Source organism: Abramis brama, assembly GCF_963993115.1.
Source record: "Abramis brama genome assembly, chromosome: 12".
NCBI lineage: Eukaryota > Metazoa > Chordata > Actinopteri > Cypriniformes > Leuciscidae > Abramis > Abramis brama.
Window position 1 is genome coordinate 32497978 of NC_139974.1, and position 24440 is coordinate 32522417.

Here is a 24440-nt window from a genome sequence, read left to right on the forward strand (position 1 = left end):
CGTTGTTGGTTGTGTACGCCTCCATCCACAGAATGTAACGACTGTGACCATATATACAGCCATTAATGGCAATGCCGTACGGTTTTAATTTATCATAGCTGTCCATATGCCAGAGTGCATTTGGGCCAGCGCAAGTGTAGCCTATATACTGGCGTCTTCTCAAGCGTCTTCTTCGTCGAAATTCCACACCTTGAGGATCAACAAGTTTAATAATGCGTCTTATGGTATCCTGGGAAACCACGAAACCTCGATGAATTTCATGTTGGACAAAAACGAGTACATTGCGCAAATTGGACTGATTTTTTCTTCTAAAAAGACCTAGCCGACCTAGACCTAAGAATGTTCTATTCTTTGTTACTGAAAGAAAGTCTAAAATATAGCTTGACTAAGTGATGCAACTCTGCCATGTCCTCTATCAGTAGGCTAGGCAATGAACACTGATCGAATGCGTTATTCTCTACATTTCATTTCGACTTTTTTTCTCGAAACACAACGACTTTATTCTCGAAATTTAATGAGTTTATCCTCACGATTATTTCGACTTTTTTTCTCGAAATTTAACGTTTTTTTTCTCGAAACACGACTTTATTCTCGCAATGTAATGAGCTTATTCTCAAGATTGTATTTCGACTTTTTTCTCGAAATTTAACAAGTTTTTTCTCGAAACACAATGACTTTATTCTCGATATTTAATGAGTTTATTTTCAAGATTGTATTTCGACTTTTTTTCTCTAAATTTAACGAGTTTAATCTCGCATTATAATGACTTTAATCTCGAGATGGTTTTATTTTTTTATTATTGCTTGGCCCTAATCCTCTTCCGTACTTGTCATTGACATTTTATCTCATAATTACATCTTAGTATCTCTTCATTTTGCCTTTTTAACATAATTATGACTTTTTTTTATGTCATAATTATGATTTACCAAGAATGATTTGGAGTGACTTGAAAAGTCATGGTTAAAGGTGTGGGAATTAAAGACTTCTAAGCATTTCTAAACTCAATTCAAATGGCCTTTTTTCTTTTTTTTACAACAAATGTCTCCAAAACTAAAGCTATACTGCAAGTAAGAGACGTACTGTTAAAGGTTGAGTAAATTGTGTTTTGGTATGTACGTATACTTGAGAAAAGCTTGAAGTGAAATTATCCTTTGAAAGGCCGTTTGAAATGCCTGCTATCCCCAACATAAGTAGCCTTGTGAACTGAAGAGTAAATGCTCTCTGAAGGGAAGCTATTAGTGTGGAAGGTCTGTATTTAAAGTGTCACTTAATTCCCATGTCCCCCGTTTTACATTTTACGTAATGTTGAAATGTTAAAATGTGAAATATTCAGCCCACTTTGTCCTGAAATGTGACAGCAACATTGACAAGGCAACACATTTAGTCCAGCAATTACCTTCGTCCCGGCCGAAAGGCTTCATAAATGCGTCCGCCCCCCAAGCCACGCCAAAATGAACCCTGCGATCGCTTAGCCATTACAAAACCTTCAGAGAATCACACGGCTCTTCCGAGAGGTCTACGCTTTTGTGAACCTCTTACGCCGCTTATCTGCTTTTATTACCATTTAAGAGATCATAAAGCTAAGGATAAGTTGAAACACTGTGATATTCCTGCCATTTACCACCTTTCGCGTTTCAACTCGCGTTTTTTATCAAGTGGCGAGAATTGACAGACCCTCAATTAAGCGAGGTCCGGAGAACTGTTCTCTGCCGATAACAATACAAATGGATTCTCTCAAACAGAGAAAAACAGCTGTCTCTATTATTTGAATGCTTCACCTTTCCCCGCTCCATTAATTGGGTCTTTGATCACAGGCAGAGGTGCAGAGTGCCTGATAAGGAAAAGGTTATTAGTAAAGTAGCCCGTAGGACCGAGCTGCGGCCTAGCGCGGGCTGCGCGAGATGAGATAAGCCCATAATGCCTGTGTGTGCATGTGCTCGTGAGCGATAGGGCCTCCGTCTGCCCCCAAAACGCTCGTGCGAGGAAAAGAGCAATACTCCGACGAGCTAATGCAGGATATAAATTCGGCTTCCAGGGATGGAACGTGGGATTAAACTCCATAAAGAGTTCGCCTTTAAATGGTTTACATTTTTTGCCTCTAAATCAAACTGTGTCGCAAAATTTCACCGTGCTTTTTTTGAACCCGATATGCGGCGAGGAATATTACTGTAGGCCCACAGTGACGGAGGAGAAAATAACGCTCTGCCTTTTGAGAGTCAGGCGAAAGTGTCTCTTTGATATGCAGCCGAGCTAAATTTGAGGATTTAAATCTGATTTCATCTAAGCCTGTTTATAGTCCCATGTCCACGGATGAGGCGCTGAGTGATTCGAAACACCTCGTTGAGGAATCTTCGCGAAACTCTCTTGTAATAGGTTTTTTTTTTTTGTGCTCTGCAACCACAGAGGAATACAACTAGGGGGTACGAGAGCATATTAGGCCTGTTATGGTGTGGGCAAAGTGACTCTATGGAGAAAACATTTTTGATTAAATTACAGAACACAAGGTTATCTTTCTCCAGCACATGCCTCACTGCCCCCGGGCCTGGATAATCTGTTAATACCATTCAAGCAAAATGACATTATTAAGGAAGTGGAGTACTGCATCTCCACCCAGGCCTGAATGATGCATGTAGCCGACCCTCCATCATCCTAGCAGAAGATGTGGGAGAAAGAGAGAGAGAGAGAGAGAGAGAGAGAGAGAGAGGCTGCTTGGCAGTGACAAAAGCACTGCTTAAATGTCAGCTAATGGTTCCTCGGCACCCTGCTGATGAACAGGGCAAAAAAAGAACAGAAAGATATCTATCGTTTATCTCCAGGGGCCGAAGAGCTCAAGCCTATATTTATCCTGTGGAAAATAAAACAACACTGCTCTTTCTCACACCGTCTTAAAATCTGCTACACCAAGAAAATGTGTAATCCATTATTCTTGGTGGACATATAAACCCTGGTTTCAAACTTGTACATCTAGGATCTAGGTTGAGTAAATAAATTGTAAATCTAGGTTATAAATCTACGGGAAGGTATATGTACAAGTCAGTTAAGCAAAATCAAACAATTTCTCAAGTTTCACAGACCTGAAGTTTGTTTATTGAATGATTCATCCGACCAATTTAAACTTGAAAATCTATTAAAATATTTTGTTAAAAGAAGCGGCTCATAACTGTCATTTGTTGTGATGTAATTTGCTATCAGGGAGAGGAATGATAACTTGCAGTTCAGTGAGTGAGTCAGCTGTTGATCCAGAACATACGTGATGCATTCAGTCAGTTCGTTCAGTGAAGGATTCTTCAGACCAGTTCATGAGTCTATCTGATTGATTTGTTAAAAGAACTGACTCATGGGAGACAGTTATGTTATGATTCACAAGATAAGTCACCATAAAATCAAAATTGAACATCCCTATTTTTTAATGGAATATTGCTGTATTTATAAAGGAATTAAAATTAATGTCTTGCAGCAACATCTCTTCCCTGATGATGCGTTCACTGGCTTGAAGGCGGGACAACCTGTCACTCACATGAGATCACAGCAATAGCAAACCACATCAATCAAAATTAAGTCTCTCCCTAAATTCTTTCTTGTCTGAGATGCCATTTCACTCAGATGTATGTCACAATCGGGGAGAAAAGACAATCAAAACTTCTGTTTCATGCTGACTTTAAGAGCCCGTTATTTAACTTATGAAGCGGACTACTGGTTGTGCTGTATTGTTTTTTTTTATAACACAATTTGCTGCAATTAAGTCATTTAAAAAGTTAAGACATCACAAATGTTTGTTTATGTGCAGCTTGTGAGGACACGCTTCGAGTTAATGAATCCATTTATTTATTTTATGGTGATTCAGATTCACTGCATGAGCACTTTTGTGTACTGCAGTAAATACTGAGAGATTGTATGGAATATATTGAAATAAAAAATAAACAGTAATCAGTCTAGGGTTAACCGATATGCCAGAGCATACTTCTAAGGGGGTGTTACATATGAAAAATGTAAAACCCTCCGGCTCTACTTGCACCGCTCCAAGCGGGATTCGAACTGCCGTATCTGGCATGGGAGGTGGGCGCGCTAACAAAGACGCTAAAGACCGCAGCTTCACCAGTGTCAGTCGCAGGGCCGGAGTGGGGCCACTTATCAGCCCGGGAGTTTCAGGCCCAAGACCGGCCCACTTTTTCCGTGGTGGAATTCCAAATTAGCACTTTTTCCAAATTGGATAAATGAAGCAACAGTTCAGCTCTTACTATTGTGTAGTTTGTATTAATACCATGGTTCAACAAATAATGTAAAGGTTAATATTTCACTTAGACTTTATAAGAAGCAATTGCGACTTTATTTCACACAATTCTGACTTTATATCTTGCAATTCTGACTTTATATCTTGCAATTCTGACTTTATAACACGCAATTGCGACTTTATTTCACGCAATTCTGAATTTATATCTGGCAATTCTGAGAAATAGAGTCAGAATTGCGAGATGTAAACTCGCAATTGTGAGATAAAAAGTCGCAATCATCTTTTAAAATGTTTTTTTCTGTGGCGGAAATAAGCTTCCATACCTCCTGGCCTCTTCCTCCCATCCATCCTCCCTGACGCGTACCCAGCTATTGGTAGGCGGTGCCGCGGTAGCCTACCTGAGAAAACGTTTTGGAAAAGACGGGCTATGGACCCAACCAACTCTATAGGAGGGGAGGGGAGAACTCCCTCACATGGTACAACCCATGCAGAGGCTGCGCGCTGCGGTGTCAGAATGCGGAACGTGTGTGAACGTGACAAATGTGGAAAAAAAAAAATCCCAAAAGTGAAGCGGCCCACCGGGAATTCTCCCGATTACCCACCCCGGGCCTGGTCAGTCGCTAGTGCGCCTCTTGAGACCAGGCCAGCTCTTTACTAGCTGACCTCCAATACACTCACCCCCTGAACCTCACTCCCACCCGGGTCACGGCACCAATGTAACTGGTCCTACTTGCACCCGCTCCGAGCAGGATTCAAACCAGCATCACCGGCATGGGAGGCGGGCACACTAACAAGAATGCCAAAGACCGCAGCCTCTAGAATCAGTTGCCAGTGCGCCTCTTAAAGCTAGTGGAGTGAGGTTTACTTGCACAGCTCTTTACTAGCTGGCCTCCTTTATTCATCCCCCTAAACCTCACTCTCATCTGGGTCAGGGCACCAATGTAACCCCTACGGTTCTAAGTGCACCACTCCGAGCGGGATTCGAACTGCCGTTTCAGGCATGGGAGGCAGGCGCCCTAACAAAGACACAAAAGACCGCAGTCGAGTGGAAATGCACCTCTAGAAATGCAGAGATGAGACAGCACAGGAGAATCACCTGCAGTCCCCCTGAAACTAAACCGGGGCTGGTTTGTGAGAAAAGTGCCGACGTGCACACCGTCAGAAGCCCAGAGCTGTGGGTCTAACCCAGCTGAGATGACTGATGGCTAATGAGAGTAGAGTGAGGACCCAGGCCGACTGCTACCCACTGTGTGTTTAAAGCGTGATTGATGCTTTTCATGGCTCCCGAGCCCCCTCTTCACAGGAACAGCTTGCTCTAAGCACACAGGGCAGCACTTGCTGACTTAAATACAAACTTTGTGTTTACGAGAGCCAGCCTACTGCACAATAAAACTTTAGGAGGCATATGGAACCCACAACTTTCAGACCTCACTGGATGTGCTCTGCATACTGTCAGTTGGCTAGGCTTGAAACTAACGCAGCTGTAAAACAGGCACGTGGCTCATCTTATGACCTTGATGAGGAGTCGATGTAAAATGAAGAAATGTTGGTAGTAATGTTTCGATCAACTTTGGGGCCGTTGAATCATCATAGTTCCCCACCAGGATTTTGGCACTAGAAACGTCTGAATTCACAGTGGGACTGTGTGTTATCCATCATTCTGCTAATATAGTCTTCCACAGAGGATTTCTCATGTGAGATATCACACCAACACGATCCAGGCTGCCATCGTCGGAAATATTGCAGCCAGCTGATCCATTTTTGTAATCTGTTTTGTAAACTGTTTTGAGAAACACTGCTAAAGAGATCACAGCGGGCAAGTTTCAGAGTAAACAGAGATGCCTTACACTGTGTTTCTCCAAGTGCTTATTATGTTGATAAATGGTTCCAAATAAATGTGACTTTCAGTTTGCCAGCAAGAGGCGAAACAGCGGAGCAGCTGGGTCAGGTGCTGCCCGACATATGTGCCCTCCTCTTTTGGAGCCAAATGTACGTTTTATTGTAATATTTGAAGTAAGCATTTATTACTTCGCTTATTAATTTAAATTATATTTTTATATGATTTTTATACAATTACAATTATCGTATTTATTATACAAACAGTTCATTCTGCGGCATTCCAACACTGCTGAAGTGACTCTTTACATCTTTCACACCAAGAACGATAACTATATTAGCTCCCACACCAGCGCACGATAACATTCTGTTAATTATAAGTGTGCTCTGGTTATGCCGTCTGACGCTTTAAACGCTTGAGCTCTTTAAATTTGGGTGAATTCTGATTGGCTGTCAATTTTTTATCATTCATCAGCTGAAAAAAAAAAATGTTCTGATATGATTCCTGTGTTGTTGCTGCTATAGCTTCGGTGTGAATTTTGCTATTCTCTTTCATAAAATTAGAATGATTATTGAAACTTTATAGTTAACTTGTGAACAGGCCTTTATTCCACAGGGTGTTGACAAATGACTGTCTTTATGAGTGAGTCATTGAATTGTTCATTCAAATGATTTGTTCAAAAACACTGAATCATTTAGGTATGAAACAAGTCTTTGGCTGTTGTTCAAAATCGCCATTCACTATTCCCTACATTACTCCACTAATATAGCCCACTTGAAGGAGTGAATGAAAACAAGTGAGTGAATTCAGACACTGAGTCTGCCGGAAGGGCTGCCGCTTTTGCATAGTTTGTGCTCGCGGTTTAATAATCATTTTAAACTTTGCAAACTGGCAGCTTCAGTAGTAATGAAAACATTTATCTTGTACTCTTTCATTGAAAATGTACAAACCTTAATTGAACACTTTTTTGCCTGTTTGATATTACGGAAAATGGATGGATGCGCACTCGATAACATCCACTTTGGTTTCAGACACCACTACAAATGGCTGTTCTCTATAGGAACACAGCCATACTGAATGTGTCATTGAATCATTCACCCAAACGATTCCTTCAAAAACAGTGGTTCATTCAGGAAAGAAACCAGTTTTAACGTGTGACACATTCAATCATTAATCAATTTGTTAAAAAAGGCTGATTCATTCAGCAACTAAGCACCACTGCTGTATGATGCTCAGAGATGTGCAACCATTGCTGTGGCTTTGTAGGGAAATTCGATAGTCGAGCAAACACTTGGATAGATTGTTGGGTTGAATTTGAGAGCAAGTCAACCACGGGTCTACTTCAAAAGTAGAGTGAATTGGTCTGCCTTATATCCTCGTCGGATGCTTATTCAAGTTTCCTCTCTCGCACACACGACTGCACTGATCACTGAGGAAATGGAGGATGTGAGAAATTCAGTGTGGCGAAGCTGGTGATGTGCCTTTCATTCCACCAAATAAACAACCAGAGAGAGGTCATAAATCAGTGAGGCTCCGTCTGGCCTCCCCACCCCCATCCTTTTCCCTACTGAACGCACAGAGTAACGGCACGAGGAGCGAAAGGAGGAGGGTGGCAAATGAGAAATATAGAGCAAAAGAGAGCTAACGTAGAAGAGAGAAAAAGCAAGAGAAGGATTGGAGGTGAATAAGTGCAGCTGACGGCCAGAGGAGTGACAGGACACACCTGAGCTCCTGCGCATGATTAATAGTGCTAGAGAGACACGCCGGTGTTAAGTACCCAGAGTTCCTGCGCAATTTATAGCTCCTGCCGCGCTCTCCCCCCATCCTCATCTCTGCCGTCCCCCCACCACGGTCTTCCCCAGCTGTTCCACACCTGGACGTGGGCCCGGGAGAGAGACGAGCCATCCATCTCTCACAGGCCACAGAGGGAGGGGTGAGAGAGCGCAAGGACCCAGCAGGTGCTCTATGGAGTAAGGATGGAGAGAAAGCATCATAAACACACGAAACAAAACAGCATTGCAGGTAAACGCTGTTCGGGTCTCAATGCGAAATGCAGCAATCATGCATCTGCCGCATTTAAGATTAGCAAGCTCTCAATATCTGCTTATCAAGCCCCCAAATCATATTTCATGCTGACAAGCGTCATTGCTCAGATTCCTATAGAGTCTCCGGGAAGCGAATAATTCGCCTCCCTCAGTCACACTTTGATGAGATGTGATAAAAGTGGCCCCTGTTGGAATGGGAATCTATATGGATGGCCGATGCCTCAAAATGTGGAATTGATTTTTCAGTAAATTAAATTTTTTATAGCGTTGAGACTTAAAAGGCACCTTATCTTCACATGGGAATCCCACCCAAGACCCTCAGATGATTTGAAATCACACTGAAATATGCATCTGAGCTTTGGTCCTCTAAAAAAAAGGGGTGGGGGTGGGGATAAATTTCAAGCTGCAAGATTATCGAGAGCATATGAGTAAGAGATGTCAAGATTGGCACTGTGTCGCCCTATTCACACTCATCTTGATCAATCCAGTGGCAGAGATGACACCTCTTACCCCTCATGAGACGGAGCCAGTCTCGCATGCCACAGCTCTTTCATCTTCACCTTCACGCACATTGATGAATGATCTCATCCTCCAAAACCTCAGAGAGGCAAAAACTACTTAAAATTGTACATTTTCTAATGGAAATGTGAGTGGTACTGGTGCAGAACTCATTGGAACAATCCTAGAGTGGTTGCTTAGTGGCAGTGTTATCATTAACTAAAACAAAAATTTTATTAAAACAGTTTCGTTAACTGAAATAAAAGTAGAACCTAGGTACTCATTACTTCATTACTAATTAACAAAAAAATCTAACTGAAATAAAATTATGAAAGTAAACTTTTAGTATTAGTTTTTGATTTAGAATATTTTTGTAAATTTTTCCATTTTAAAAAAAAATCAGCTGCATTAAACGTGCAAATGCCGTAAAGGACAAACTGAAATAAAAATAAAAAATCCAATAATAAAGACCCCACCTGGCCTATGGATATGGCTTTTTTGTTGAGAATTATGGGAACTATCTAATTAGATTTCTCAGTTTCATTTTGGTTGAAATCATCTGATTGGATAGAAAAATTGTTTAATACTTAAAGTCGCCATGAAATGAAAATACGCTCTGCATGTTATATATGTTTCATTAAAACGTCAAATGTCAAATAAATTGCCCCTGTAATTTTTATCAAAATGTCATAACTGTATCTTTATTTTTATTTTTTTAAATAATCCATTACTCTTGGATACGTCACATTACGAGACAAAAGATATGTTTCATCGCAACTTTAAGGTCAGGGATTATAAAAATGTAATCATCATTTCTCATCGCATGTTTGAGATATTGTAACAGATCAAAAGCTGTATTCCCACTGGTGAAGAAGGGATGCAGAACATACTGTGGCATACTTACTACATACCTGTAGGCATGTAGGTCTGCAGCTGTATTCAGCATTTGCCCTACGGATACAAGATAAATGTGTGACACTAGCCCATGTAAATGAGACTCTATGTGCCAACAAAACCATGTTCCGTTCTCTCCCCTCGGGCGAATCGTAGCTGCACCCTCACATTCAATGTCATGCTTGCCTTAATCATGCAGATTTACTACCCTCTATAATTTCTTCAGCATTATACATCTTTGTTTTTCATACCCTGCACTTCCCTCCAGCAGTGAGTCGCTGGGCTCAGCAGTGAGATTTCCTCACCCTCTGTCCCAGCCATCCATCTACAATGACTGATGCCACCCAGATCTAAAACAAATGTTTGACCAAGCTGTTCAACTGTATTATTCAGCTGTGCGAAGAACCTGACACATTTGACATAACACATTTGCCCGTTTAATTATATAGATTCCAGATAAATATTTACAGACGGTCTTTTGTCTGTCTCGGCGAGAGTGATTTATTCGGATGTGCCGAGGAGGTTTCTGCCACCTTGACTGGCTTGAATGCATCATTTTCAGCTGATCATTTGCATGGCACACATCGAGTTGGCATTTCAAGACAGCTGTATGGAGATGATTTGAATAAGGATCATTTTTCACACATTGAAACTTATATCAACATCTGATAAAAAGAAACACTTTCTGAACTGCTCAGATTTTCTTTCTTTTTTTATTTACTCTTTAAGTACATTTTTAAAAATGAAAAGAAAATGTAGAGTAGTGGAGTAGTTTGAATTTTTTTTAAAAAGATAAATTAATTAATACAAATAAAATAAATAATAATAAAATAAATATAAAATACTAATAAAAATAAATACACTTTAACATTTTTCTTAAAAAAAAATTGTGCAACATATTAAAGGGTTAGTTCACCCAAAAATGAAAATTCTGTCATTAATTACTCACCCTCATGTCCTTCCAAACCCGTAAGACTTTTGTTCATCTTCGGAACACAAATTAAGATATTTATGAGGAAATTTGAGGGCTTTCTGTCCCTCCATTGACAGCCTATGCAACTACCACTTTCAAGCCCCAGAAAGGTAGTAAAGACATCCTTAAAGTAATCCATGTGACACCAGTGGATTAACCTCAATTTTATGAAGCGACGCAAGTGCTTAAAACAAGAAAAACATTTGCAAATGGGATAATTTCATTTTCTTTTTACTAAGATTTCTTTTTTCTTTAACAGTGCAATAACTACAGTATCTGAAATAACCTGCTGTAATCATAAACAAAACATACTATCATTAATCATCCTTTAGTATGCTGTTATACATCAAAGAACGTATTCAATTGTAGCACGTTTTGGCTGTTAAAGAAGGAACTTCAAAACCACTTCAATGGTGCTCAACCCTCCACCATTCAGACCAGGCTAATAATGCCAAAATGATTCAAATGATTAATTAGTCAAAAAGTTTCCAATTAATCCATGTCGGAGCAGTGACCTACTGGTGAGCACGTCACATTAAGTCATGGCATATAATTATGTCATCTGTTGATAAGTAAAAAATTAAAGTGACAAAAAGTCTTGAAAAAAGGAGCCGTCTTATTCTATTCTAATGTGGTGTGGTGTAATCATGAGAGATGTGGAATCATCAGCTCTCTTTAATATTATGGCTTCAAAAATATGGCCAGTTCATCTCACCGGAATTTCTTTTAGCTACTAGATCCTAACTAGACAGTCTGAATATCAGTCTCAGTGGGTCACAGTCTTCATCGTCTCATTTTAGAAATGTTCCTTGCATTACCAGAGCGGTAGCATTAATGGCTGGGTTGAGGAGGTTGACTTAAGCCAGGTGCTTCAATTAGGCTGGCTGTGTTCCAGCACATACGGCTGCAGTGCCGCTCGACACCAGCATTCGGAGCGCTTTCCCTTCCTCAAACACACCTGCTGGAGCAAAGTCAGCCATCCATACGCTGCACTAGACCAGCACCATAACATCAAATAGATTCATAATATTCATTTTATGGGTATTTATGGGTAGGTCTACTCTACTAGAATAGGTTTTCATGCTTGAATGTTCAAAACACATTCTTTTTCACAGATTTTACATTGTTGCAGCACCTCTCTTCCCAGTCTGTTAGTAACGCTCTGTTTAGTTCCTGTCTCTATAAAGCCCCTCCTTCCAACATGGCTGTGTGCTCTGATTGGTTAACTGCTTCGGTTAGCTTGTTTCGGAAATGTCACACCCCTTATTATAACCGTGAGTTTCAACCATAGACTGTAAAAAAATATGGATGTAGTGTCCGTGACATCAGCCGTAGGTTTCTGAAGACCGTTTTTGAAGCCTAAAGTGGGCGTAAAAATTCACCCCCCTCACAGTTGTCATGAATTAGCCATATAGACAAAAGCCACTTTTTGCTCCAGGCTGTAAACATGTTTTTTTCTGCTGTAAATTTGGACATTTCAACATGGGGGAGATACAGATTTGACTCACTTTTGCAGCCAGCCTCAAGTTGATGAATTGTGAGACAGAGAGAGACAGGGAGGTTGCCGCTTGGTTTCAACACACTTCTAACGCACCTCTTACACTTCTCAACCAGGCCTCGCCCTTTTTTTTGTGTATGCCTTGGGCGAAAATGATTTAAATGAGGAATATCGTATGTGTTCGCTCCCGGAAGAAAACTGAAAACTATAATCGAGGTGTTTCAGGGAGTTCAATAACAGTGCTAACTGATATAGAGAATAACCAACCCGATCTCACAGCACTTCGTATGTATTTTACGAGGTGGTTAATTCGTACTAATTCATACGACCTCACTCGTACGAATTCGTAAGATTTTTGCTAAATCGTACATATTTTACGAGTTGCCCAATTCGTATGAATGACCTACCCCTGACCCCGCCCCTAAACCTACCCATCACTGGGGTTTAGACAAATCGTACGAATTCGTATTAGTGAGGTCGTACGAATTAGCCACCACACCTCAAAGATAGCATTGGAATATCTCCCTTTGCAGACGTTTTCATGTTCAAACTGCAACACACTACAGAAAGTTGAAAATATAAAAAACAGGTCCCCTTTAATAGATCTGTTATGCGTGTAGTCAAAATCCTGTTGTCATTTTAAGTCTAATCATGAGTGCACATATGAGCCAGACATATGGCAATGTGATAGGGTAAATGTAACATATGACAGGGCAATGACTGATGCTGTGGTGGAGAGTTACTGCAATAAAGAGCGAGAGAGAGAGATTAATGAACACAGCGGACATATTCCTCAAGGACGTTGCTCCTGTCCCTCCATATGAAACAGATGTTGATCCAGTGGAGGTAGAATGCCACAGGCGCGGCGTGTTCCAGAAAAATCCTGTGTGCAGATGCCTCTACCTGGGTCGTGCTGGTGTCAGCTGCCTCTCACATTGAGCATGCTCCTCGGGCCATGTGAGCCATCAGCGAGCAATGGGGAAAACAGACCCATATTACTGAGACACAGACAGTAGACGGCACCTACTCTCAGATGGTCAAGACATTATGCTGCAGACTGGCAAAAATGACATACAAACACTTCACAAGCAAAGGAAACATTTATAACAAATGTAGTGCTATTTTTACACAAAAATTTTTTTTAAAGGAACATTTCACTTATATAAGCGTAAAAGTCAACAGCATTTGCAACTAATTTTATGTCATGTATTTTACAAAATGTGACAGAATAAGCTTTTTTATGCTTCACAAGCATGAGGATTGAAGATCTATTGACAATGATTCTTTATATGAAGAATAATATTAAATAAACATGTTATTGTGTGCACATAAAAGTGTGGATAAATGTACCTGATAATTATATAGGCCTGTTGCCATGGAACTTTTTGTTAGCTTTGACTTTAATGAGACATATTTCTAGATGAAGGATATTCAAGGAGAGAAAAAATAGGGCTTGGAGGACTACTTTCATAATGAAACACCACTGACATCCACCTTTGAGGAGGTCAAGTTCATCCTCAAGAGTATGACGTTCCCCAGAGGTAACACTTCTTTTTGAAATCTATCATTATTTGCTGTTACCATATAGTTTATCACATTAATGTTAATAAGCATTAAATTACTATTGGCACACAGTGCCTAAATAGCCTAAATAGACATGTGGAATTGGTTAACATGGGCTTAAGTGACCAATAAATAACCCAAAAAATTCAGAGGTGGAGCAAGTCATTATGAAATAAAAAGATTACAAAGACAATATTTTGAATTGTTTTGTATAATGTGCACTGAGAATTGTGCACAATGTTTAAACGTTTCAGTTTTGATTTCATGTCTACTTTAAATAGACTTATAGAAGAGAACCAATGCTCATATCATCCTCAGTGTCTGTGCTCACAATTTGCTGACCTCTTTTTTTCTTTTCTTTTTCTTTCAACCAAGGCGCATCAAAGGATTGTTTGGTTCAGTGCATCCGCTGTAGTTCGTCTCAAATTACAAAACTTGAAAACCGACTTTCCGAGAAAAACAAAGCCTCTCAAAAGTATGAAAAAGGCCCAGGTTTATAATTCCCCTATGGATAGTCTACAGTCATTATTGTGACTACTGAAACTCTCAAAGAGCAAGAAACAAGATTAAAGCTTATTTGCTCTTTGAAGTTTTTTTTGCTTCTTCTGTGTTTTCTTGCTCTTAACAACACAAGGTGTTTTTACACTTGGAAAAAGGGGCGAATGACCCAAAACTGCCACAGCGAATGGGTCTTTCTGTGGCGCTCCAGCTAATGAGAAGAGGGCCAATGATGGTACAAGCCTCATCTTCACCTCAAAGCCTCTGCGCTTCACTCTGTCTAACACTTACTTTCATATGTTCTGAGCCAAGACAGAAAAACAAAGGCTTACATGGCTGGGATGCTGTCTTTTTTCTTTTTTTTCTTTTAAGAAAATCAATATATCAAAAGAAAAATGTTGCAGTGGAATAATATGAAACATTGGATGCACATTTTCTTTAAACCCCAAGTTTTGGCTTTGATTTGGGTACAATTATAAACGTGTAAATCTACAAAGCTTGACACTTCAGTCTTTTTGGTATCCTATTGTCAGTGTTCCTGATTATTTTCTGGTTACATTTTGGCACATCTCCAGTCCTCCTCAGCCATTTTGTTTAGTGTGGTATTCTCATCCTCATATGCTTTCACAGGCTCTGCTTCAACGCTTTTCAATCCTAAACGCTGTCGAGACGTTTACCAGAGAGACACAGTGGCCCCTACTGGCGCCTAAAAGGAGTGTGGCAGATTGATTGTGGAACCATCATGTTGACAACGCCTTGGTGCCATGCCAGCAGCTCAATAGGAGAGCCCTCGTTCAGCATAAGATGCCAGACAATAGATTTCCCTGATTGGAGAGTGCTCTTCGTAGCTTGACAGTGGTTCACTGCGTGGTATTGAGTAGCTGTTTTTCCCCTTCTCAGAAGCAGTCCAATACACCAATCAATGATGCTAATTTTAATACTTGAACACAGAAGATAACAGGTCTGGTTGAAGGACTGAAAATCGACCCACACCAGTCATATTCAGAGGGGTAGGCATATTCTCCCTAGGGATTTATTTGACATATCGGAGAAATGAACGACAAGCATTGATGTATATAAGTAATGATGTGGTCATTACAGAATGCAATTATGTGAAATATTCAGATTTGCCAAGAAATAAAATATATAAAGCCATCACTTTAAATGAGTGAAGACAGCATCTGATCATATAGCGATGTGAATCACACTGTTTGCAAAAACTGCAATTCACATCATGTCGACAGAGAAGGTAAAATCAGTTTTATTATAAAGTATATTTGAGACGATATAGATCTGGCTACATGAAAATATAGTTTGAATTAACTTCTTTTCTTTGCATGACACATTGACATTACAGAATAGCTCTTTCGGCATTATTATCATATTATCACTGTCTCATATAATTTGTTTCATGTGTCTTATAAGGTCACATCCTTTTGATCTTCCCGGCAAAAACGCCTAGAGTCCTTCACATAAAAAGCATTCTACAGCCAGGCTTACATACACAACCTAGGAAGTCAGGGATTCTGGGAAGGTCTCATTTTTAAAGTTCTGTTAGTTGTTCTCACATTGGCAATAAAAAGGTGATTAATACATGAAAACTCTTAAGTTTGAAACCCATTTAAGTTTCTGAAAACATTACATTCAGCGTGCACTTAAGTATATTCTAATAAAGTAGGCCTATATGATTAGTAAGTACTCTTTTTAAGTGTACTTCTTTTGTTTTTACAAGGGCTGTTGTTTAATTAATATGCCATTAAACCCCTTTTTGTGCTTTTCTGTGAGGCAAGGTGACATAAAAAGAAAAGATAAACAAATATATGTCTCTTTTCACTCTTTTAATGCATATTCTTACAATGACTCAATTTCTGAGCAGCCAACAAGGACGTTCAGGGGTATAAAGCTGGACCCGGGAGACTGGGCACGGGTAGGAGAGATGAGCAGGGACTCCTCGGGCAAAAGCACAATCAAAGCAATCTCATTCCGGTTACTTGCGTGCAAGAGATTATGAAAGCAATATGGTGCAATAAAATCTGGTTTGGCTGTAAGCTCGATATAGTAAATGTATGCAGGTAAATAAAGTGAATACATTATGTTATCTATCACTGTGTGTAAAACCCTATTTTACATTATAAGTGATGCCATGATGCATTACGGAGAAATCTCTGAAACGGGTCAAACGAAACCCAATTAAAGAGATCTAATCTGTAACGTAGCTACTGAAGCATTCTTAATGTGCTCATGTTTGTGTGTAGAGGCTTGATAGGAGCTTAAATAGTCTGACAAAGGAGAAATGTAATAAAGCTCCGGCTTTCCAATAGATCATCCTGAGTGAATTTGCCAACATTACTCTTCCCGTTTCAAGGCTAGTAAATTAAAATTTATGCACACCTACTTTATCTTCCTTTACGTTCCCCATGAGGTGGCGGGGAGATATTCTCACCAGGCAATATTCCCTTTCAGTAATTATATGAGTGTAGACTTCCTAATTAACATATGGCATACATTTTAGAGTGTAGAGGCATAATGCTCTCAGTTCGCCACAACGTCACCCACTGTGTGATATTTTCTCCAATGACAGATATTCTGCATTGCTATTAATGTCAATCAAACACATTCTCTCTATTCAGGCGGCACAAATGCCCACAAATAAGGGATCGGGCACACCAGACGTGTCGTGACATTCCCACATCGGTGATGTATGAAAACAACAGTGGAGTGTTTGTGTGAACCGAGGTTAGCAAAACAAGAGGAAAGGCTGGGCTCCGTTTTAACAAAGTGGTCTGACAGAAGAGAGCTGCTCGCGCACATATACACATCCGCAAACACACACACGCTGACACCAGACAGGGCCCGAGGCGGTCCTGCTGCTCCAGGACCCCAACATCTGCTCTCTGGAATAATGCATGTTTCATTTCAGATGCTCCCTCTCTTTCTAAAATGGAGCGGTGATCTGCCTGTAATGCAAAGGCCACAGATCATGCGGTAAACTCTGCTCTGGTGGCCTCAAAGCTGTCCTCGGGCGCTCACAATCCAGCTACAGAGATGGAGGAGACTGGTGCACCATTTGTTTCCAGTGCACTGAGTAATGGCTGCCACTGGGCTCTGCCACAAAGGCAGACTGTTTCTGTCTAGACTCACAAAAGAAATACTCAGGCTGGTGTGCTTCCTAATGTACACACAAATGTAAATGAACACAAACAAATTAACAAAAACCCCTCTGGCCTATATGTATTTTTAATCTTACAATATGCACTATAAAAATATGTTGCTGCATTGAGTTCAGTTCTCTCAATAATTACCTTAATAATTGCCAAATGTCTTTATGTAAAATATGAGCTCATTGCCACACACACACACACAAAAAAAAAAAAAAAAATTAAAGGGACTTCCCAGAGTAACATCTGTACTTTATCCATTTCTGAAGAACTGGAAAACATGAGGTTTGAGAGTTTATAGAAGTGATTCTCTCCCAACTTTTTATAATTACCACAGTGAAGGAGAAAGCGTGCATCTATGTCGACCACACCATGTTTGCCTGCATCTGTCTTTCTCTGTACCCCTGCAGCTGGCGTCAAGTGAGTGAGTGAGTCACTGAATCATTCACTCAAGAATTTGTTCAAAACACTGATTAATTCAGAAATTAGAAATGTGTTACTCGGAAATGCAACATTTAATTCTGCTGTCGCTTCGCTTGGAACTTCGTTGGAAGAGCACAAGTAGACAGGCTAAACAGAAATATGTTTTCTAACAAGTTAGTAAGTTGCTGTCACATTAACGAAATTTCGTGGGCAAAAAGGTGTATTTTCTATTGTGTCAGTGTAGCAATGTATTAAGTACCGTTCACACAGAAGTAGCTTTCAAACCAAGTAGCTTCTGTTGGTCCAATGTTCCAGAGAAACAACAACTTCTTTTGGTTTTAAAGCAACACTAAAAAACTTTTCCTCTTCGGTCCCCCTACAGGTTGGAAGCGGAATTGTCCATTACCGCTGTCGTAAATAATTTAGCCTACTGTTGCACACACGCTCGCTGTTTATCCAGCACTGGCTTTGGAATTAACGATGTCCACAGACAAAGTACAGTATGTTGCATGATTTTATGAAAGTATGATGTATTGCGACATCAGAAACGAAGAAAAACAAAATAATGACTATTGTAACGCTTGCCGTAAAGCAAGTCAAATTTGTAGTTTCTTATGTCTCATTCGAACTACAGAAACGCTACCCGATCTGGCAAACTTGCATAGTGCGGTTATAGCAGATATAGGGCCGCAAAGCGAATGCAGAAGTGCCTTTCACCCTGTTACGACTTGATGAACCACTGAAATGATGTTGGAAACATTATTTTAAGGCAAAGCAACTTAAAGGCGCATTACGTCCACCTACTGATAGTAATAATAATAAATAAATATATAAATACTAGATATTCGTACTAAATCCTCTCTCTATCCCAGTATTTTTCAGATCATTTATTAGGAGACTGTGCATTTTCCCAAATGTTTTCCCCAGCAAATTCTCCAGTGTCATGTTTTGTTTTTAAATTTGCATCTCTAACTCCATTCTTTCTTCCTCATATCTTTTGCAATCTAATAGAACATGTTTTACCGTCTCTTGTGTATTGCAGCAGGTGCAAAGTCCAGTGGGGTGTTTTCCTGTTCTATGTAATGTTATATTTAAGCCAGCATGACCTACTGTACTAGCGCCAGAGAAACAAGCGCACAGCCATCTTTAGAATCTTGTGTTTGAAGTAGCTTTGTATATTTCTATGGCATCGCTGTCAAAGACTTGAAGAGTAATTAGCTGGTGAAGTGGATTTACTTATTGTAGAGTTAATGAAAGTTATCATAAGCATTATCTTTGAAGCGGATGTCTTAACAAATGTCAGTAGACCGGGAAGATTTAAAAACGAGCAGATCATTCATTAATCTGTAAGATTTTACCTTCATACTGTGGAAATACAAACCAGAAGACAGAGCAGTGCTGAAAAGGGACAGGGGGGCTACATAAGGTCTATAGAAATTACTGGATTTCGCAATCAAAAATTTGCCGTACAACCGTAAATGTGATAGCACCTTTACTCAACTTTAACTTGTTTGTTGAACTGTTGTATAAAATCCATATCACACTGAATTACTGTTCTGAATATCAGCATAGCTGTGATTATCTATGACGTCGTGCCATACATTTGGATAACATCACTCTTGTTGTGATTAAATGGCATGAAAAAAGCAACAGCTACACAATCATTTTTTAATGGTAACTGCTTAATTTAGTCATGCATGTTGAGAGCCTGAAATCAGAAAGAAATCAGCAACTTCCTTCAATATGAAATTGTTGGTTCAGATAACAATCCAAGGCTAGTTGAGTTAGGAATATTGATGGTCTAACAAATGTAGATTCAAAGTCATTCACGTTTTTGAGTATATGTGACTCAATGTGCCAAACCATGAACAAAAGATCTGTACTCTTGATGATTTACAAAGACAGTTGTGATCGTAATACAGGGGATGGTTCGGGAAGTGTTATATTGAGTTTTGTCTTTTGGTTGATTGATTTTGCTGATGTCTGAAAACAATACAGTCTTATCATGGCCGAGCGGCCGGCTCTCCTGACAGCTTTCTGCTTGTTGGTTCATTTGCCTCAAAGAAAGTAATTTAGTAACATCAGACTGAAACAGACTTGTTTACACTATCTCCTCTCCTCCTTTCACGGGGAGTCCATATACCATTTGTGAGGCGCATTGACGCCCTCCAAGTGCACAATCACTTGGAAATTGAGGCAACTGCTCTAGAATAATGGCTGAGCTTGACTGAGGGCTGTATAATAAATGACTGAGTCTCGTGGCACTTTTCAGTGGACATCCACACAGTCACCATTAGTTTCCTAAGTGCACTTTCCCCCGCACTTCTAAATTGATTGAAACAAAATGTCACAATTATGCCCTGTAGCTCAAGCTTAATTATTCATCAATTAGCGTTTTCTCCCCCCTTCTTTTTTTCTGAACTGATTTTTCATTCAGTTTGCAGAGATGTATGGTTCCCCTGCTGTTAACCAGTCCTAAGTCATTAGTTTCTGGCTTTGCAATTAAACCTGCTGCATTATTCATCAGGCCCAACTCGGTAGACTCTGCTCTGAGCTCAGGAGGCCTGCATGAGAAATTAATTTGGAGAGATGAAGTTTCCTCTCAGGTTAGAACAGATGCCATTGGCCCAAACAGAGGTATGGAGCGCATTCATTGTAGGGAATTATAATGGCAAGCATAAAGCTAGACTATAGAAAGGTCAAAAATACTAATGGAAAAAAGATCAAAATTGGGAATAGCCTGTGGGGGAGTGCTTCAGATTACTTAAAAAATCAACTCAGGAGGACATGTATAATGACTATAATAGAAGTCAAATTGTGCACTTAAAAATGAATAAAATCGATTATTTCATTTTACTGTAATAAAAAAATTCTTTTTTTAAAATGTTAAGGATAAAGGAAAAATAAGTGTATGGCATTTTAATCTAATACAGAAGGATACTGATGTATATTATTGTGAGATTTATATATATATATACAACTTACTGGACTGATTCACTTCAGCAGATATCAATCTGACAGCAGATCAACAAAAAAAACATCAGTGATCAAATGTTGCCATCTGCTGGTGTGTTGTAAAAACATCAAAAATTAATTCTTTAAAATAAAGAGATTTAGATCATGATCAGTCATTGGGGAAAATAAAAAGATACATTTTTAATTTATAATCGTGCAAGCCCATAGTATTGGTGGTCATCTCTGTTGAAGCAGTCGTAAGAGCACAGCAAAACTCTCACTGGAAAAGACTGTGAGCTTTTCATCCCCATGTGCTGTTCAAAGACAATAGAACAGACTCAAATTACTATAGGATAGTCTAATATTCTCTTGCACTTTATTGACATGCAATGTGTCCTGTTACTGTGGACCCTGTTAATCTGTTGATTACAAATGTCGTTTATTCGCCTGATGCATATGAAATGCATATTCAAAAAAGAGCTGAAAACTCATCTCTTCCGTGAGCACTTAACCTCAAAAAATAAAAAAATAAAAAATCCTTTTCCTTTTCCTGTAAATTCTCGCTTATCGGGCTTATGCTACTCTGAATAATGCCTGGACTTCGTATTTTGAGCACTTCTTGCGTTGTTTTTGCCTCTTCACGATGACTCACTTAATTTAGTCCCAATTTGTAAGTCGCTTTGGACAAAAGCGTCTGCTAAATGAATAAATGTAAATGTAAATATAACTGTCTGAGCGAAGCATATCCTGCCAGTCTTTACAACACTTTTTTTTTTTTTTTTTTTGCATTTATTGCCACAGGCACTGAATGCTGAACATTGGTGTTCTGGTAAAGTGATATGCAGAATGAACTGATGCTGTACCTTCTTGGTGTTGATGAACTGCACACACTCCAGCCAGGTGGTGAGGAAGGGCTGTGAGCACAGGCCACACTGGCCCCAATGAGACAGCATGTCCTGCAGATCTGGGTACATTGGCAGAGCTCTGGACACCACTGAGAAACTGTTAGTGCTCTCCTGGAGGATGAGCCTGGCTGAGAGTTCCTGAACACATTAAACCACAATCAGCACCAGTATGGAAATGTTATGGTTAAAAAAAATAACCGTTTTTATTTAATTTGAATGATTTTCTGGAAAAAAAGGGAAGAAATCACATACAAGGCACCAGGGTTATTATAGTTAACTAAGGCCGCATTTACATTACATGGTTCAAGTGACCCAATTCTGAGTTTTTTCTCCCATGTGGCACAGATCCTCATTCATATGTGGAAATATATCTGAAATTAATCAAATACGTGCATTTGCGTCTGCCCTGTAATCGGACAGATTGGATATTCCCGTCAATGCGAGGGTGATGGTCGCAACAAGTGTGAAATAATAGAATGTTACTTTTAATGCGAGGACTTCTTTCTCTTGAATGGACTCCATCAGTGTGAACTGAACTAAACTGTTTCCTTCGAAGAACAGTTCATCCAATGTGAGAAACTGAAACTAAACATTAAAGAGAAAAACATCAGTAAAATTTATCTAAAAAGTTAACAATAAAGTTAATTGTGTATTTAGGGGAGGCTGAGGTCCTTCTAATTAGCATTTAGCATCAGCTATGTATTTCAATTACACAGCTTATTTAAAAACTAAATACATTTACATTGACAAAATTATTATAAATAGCAAAAACATAAATGGCTGGCACTTTGTCCAAATAACTTACACCAACTGGAAACACAGATAAAAAATTTCCGGCAACATCTAAGATCTTCAGATTTTTCCAACCAAGAACACCCTAAGCAAAGAATGGACACATATTAATCTAATAGACATAAGAATGGGTTAAGTGTGATGATAATCGTCACTCTTGCCTCTGGTAGTTCTGTCAGGTTGTTTCGGGCCAAGAACAGCTTCCTCAGCTGTGATAAATTGCATAGCTGCTGTGGTATTTGAGTCAGTTTATTATTAGTGAAGTTAATCTCAGTCAAACTCTTCATCAAGCCCAGTTCAGCTGGAATCTGCTGCAAATGATTGTCTGTGACACTGATGCTCTTTAGACTACACAGTCTGCAAATAAACAAGAAATGTTTTAAAAACCAGATAGCATGCATGATAATCAATTAGCAAAGTGTTTGTGTGTGTGATATGTCCCCCCAAAAAACTTGATTCATCTTACTTTTTAATTTCTGCGGGAATGACTTTGATTCTATTGTGGTTCAAATTGAGAAGCTTGAGGTTTGGTAGGCCTTCTGAAAATATATATAACACATACTAAAACCCAGTTCAATAAACTAATATGATAAACCTGAATAAGAGTTTGAACTTACCCAGCACCTCTGGTGACAAATGGCTGATTTTGTTCCCATATAAATAAAGTTTATTTAGACAACAGAGGTGTTTTAACACGGATGGAATCTCCTCAAGAACATTATTTCCCAGATTGAGCTCTGTCAACTTAAGATGCGCATTAATAAATGTACAGTACAAACTAACTAAACATTACAACGAATTACATGATCTAGATTAAAATACTAGATTTTGGCTTTGCAATAATTAAGTTGTCTTGGTCGTTTTAATTACAATGTTTTATTGTTGGTTAAACGTCTATGACTCAACATTGACTCACAATTATGAATGAAAACTTTACTAAAATGGTAAGTTATTAACATATTTTTTGGGCTCTGTCATAGAATAATGATATATTATTGTTAAATTAATCATTGCTATTGTACATAACTTAAGTGTCTGAACTCACCTTCTGTAAACACATCAGTTCAGACGGCAGACTCGACAGATAATTATTATTTAACTTTAATACAGCAATCCATGGCAGCTTCGCAAAAACTTCTGGAAGATGTGTAATTTTCCTGGAACTCCAATTAAGCGACTTTGATTTCGTTTTTAAAGCTCTGATAACTGAATCATTAGCCATTTGATTTGACTTTCCCAACGTTTCTATGGAGATGTAACGCAACTTGTCTGAAGCCACTGGCGCCGCCTGACGGCCTCACATGAGTATAGCATGCTATCATTGGCGCCTCATACTGACCACAGAAAATGAACAAGATTTTTGAATATTATACTAAATATAGGACATTAAACGTTTTAAAACGCATTTTGCCTTTTCAGAAAATGCTAAGTGAAAGGTTGTCAACCTTCAGAAAATCTTGATGATCAACGATGGCATTTTTATTTTTTTACTAATTTTCTATGGGCTTTGCGATTTGTACAACCTAAAAGTCTAAAGACTGTTAAATCCCTAATTTGTGTGATAGCATTACTGCATTTTTTATTTCAGCAGTAAACATTAAACAAAATATAACAGAATGACATTTCATCATGCTTTTGAAAGCTTCCAAATAATGTTATTTCTTCATACTTTTACATTATTTTTTAATGGGGGAAATCATGTAGTGACAGGGTTATGTGCAAACACAGCTAAATATTAAAATGTTGTCATTAAAATTTAAATTTTTGTTATCAGAAAAAGCTTTTTTACTGAATATATTAGTATGTCTAAATTATTATGAAGTTGTGATGTGATCTTGTGAAGTTCAGATGTGATTTTGATGGTTTGATACAGTCTAACCTCTAAGCCTGGTTTCACAGACAGGGTTTAGATTTAGCCAGGATTAGGCCTGAGTTCAATTAGGACATTTAAGTAGCTTTTATAAAAGCTTTAGAAAAAAAACATTACCTCTGTGCATCTTGAGACAAAACAATGGCACTGACATATTTTAAGATATGTCAGTGCAAGTTGCTTTCAGTTAAAACAGATGCATTTTAGTCTGGGACTAGGCTTAAACCTTGTCTGTGAAACCGGGCACTAAAGTGTTTTTTCTATTGGCCAAAATCCCCATTTTAAAGAGGGAGACTGTAT

General features: G+C 39.0%; 1 protein-coding gene across 1 annotated transcript; it reads right to left on the reverse strand.

Moving 5' to 3' along the window:
- Nucleotides 1-20779: 20779 nt before the first annotated feature.
- On the reverse strand, nucleotides 20780-23492 carry lrrc69 (leucine rich repeat containing 69; the record flags this gene model as incomplete). The annotated part of the gene is made up of 8 exons (XM_084131514.1): nucleotides 20780-20887; nucleotides 21437-21616; nucleotides 21962-22063; nucleotides 22284-22355; nucleotides 22432-22627; nucleotides 22737-22809; nucleotides 22888-23014; nucleotides 23316-23492. 8 exons carry the CDS (start codon nucleotides 23490-23492, stop codon nucleotides 20780-20782), a joined length of 1035 nt encoding a protein of 344 aa, XP_083987640.1.
- Between the last annotated feature and the right edge of the window lie 948 nt (nucleotides 23493-24440).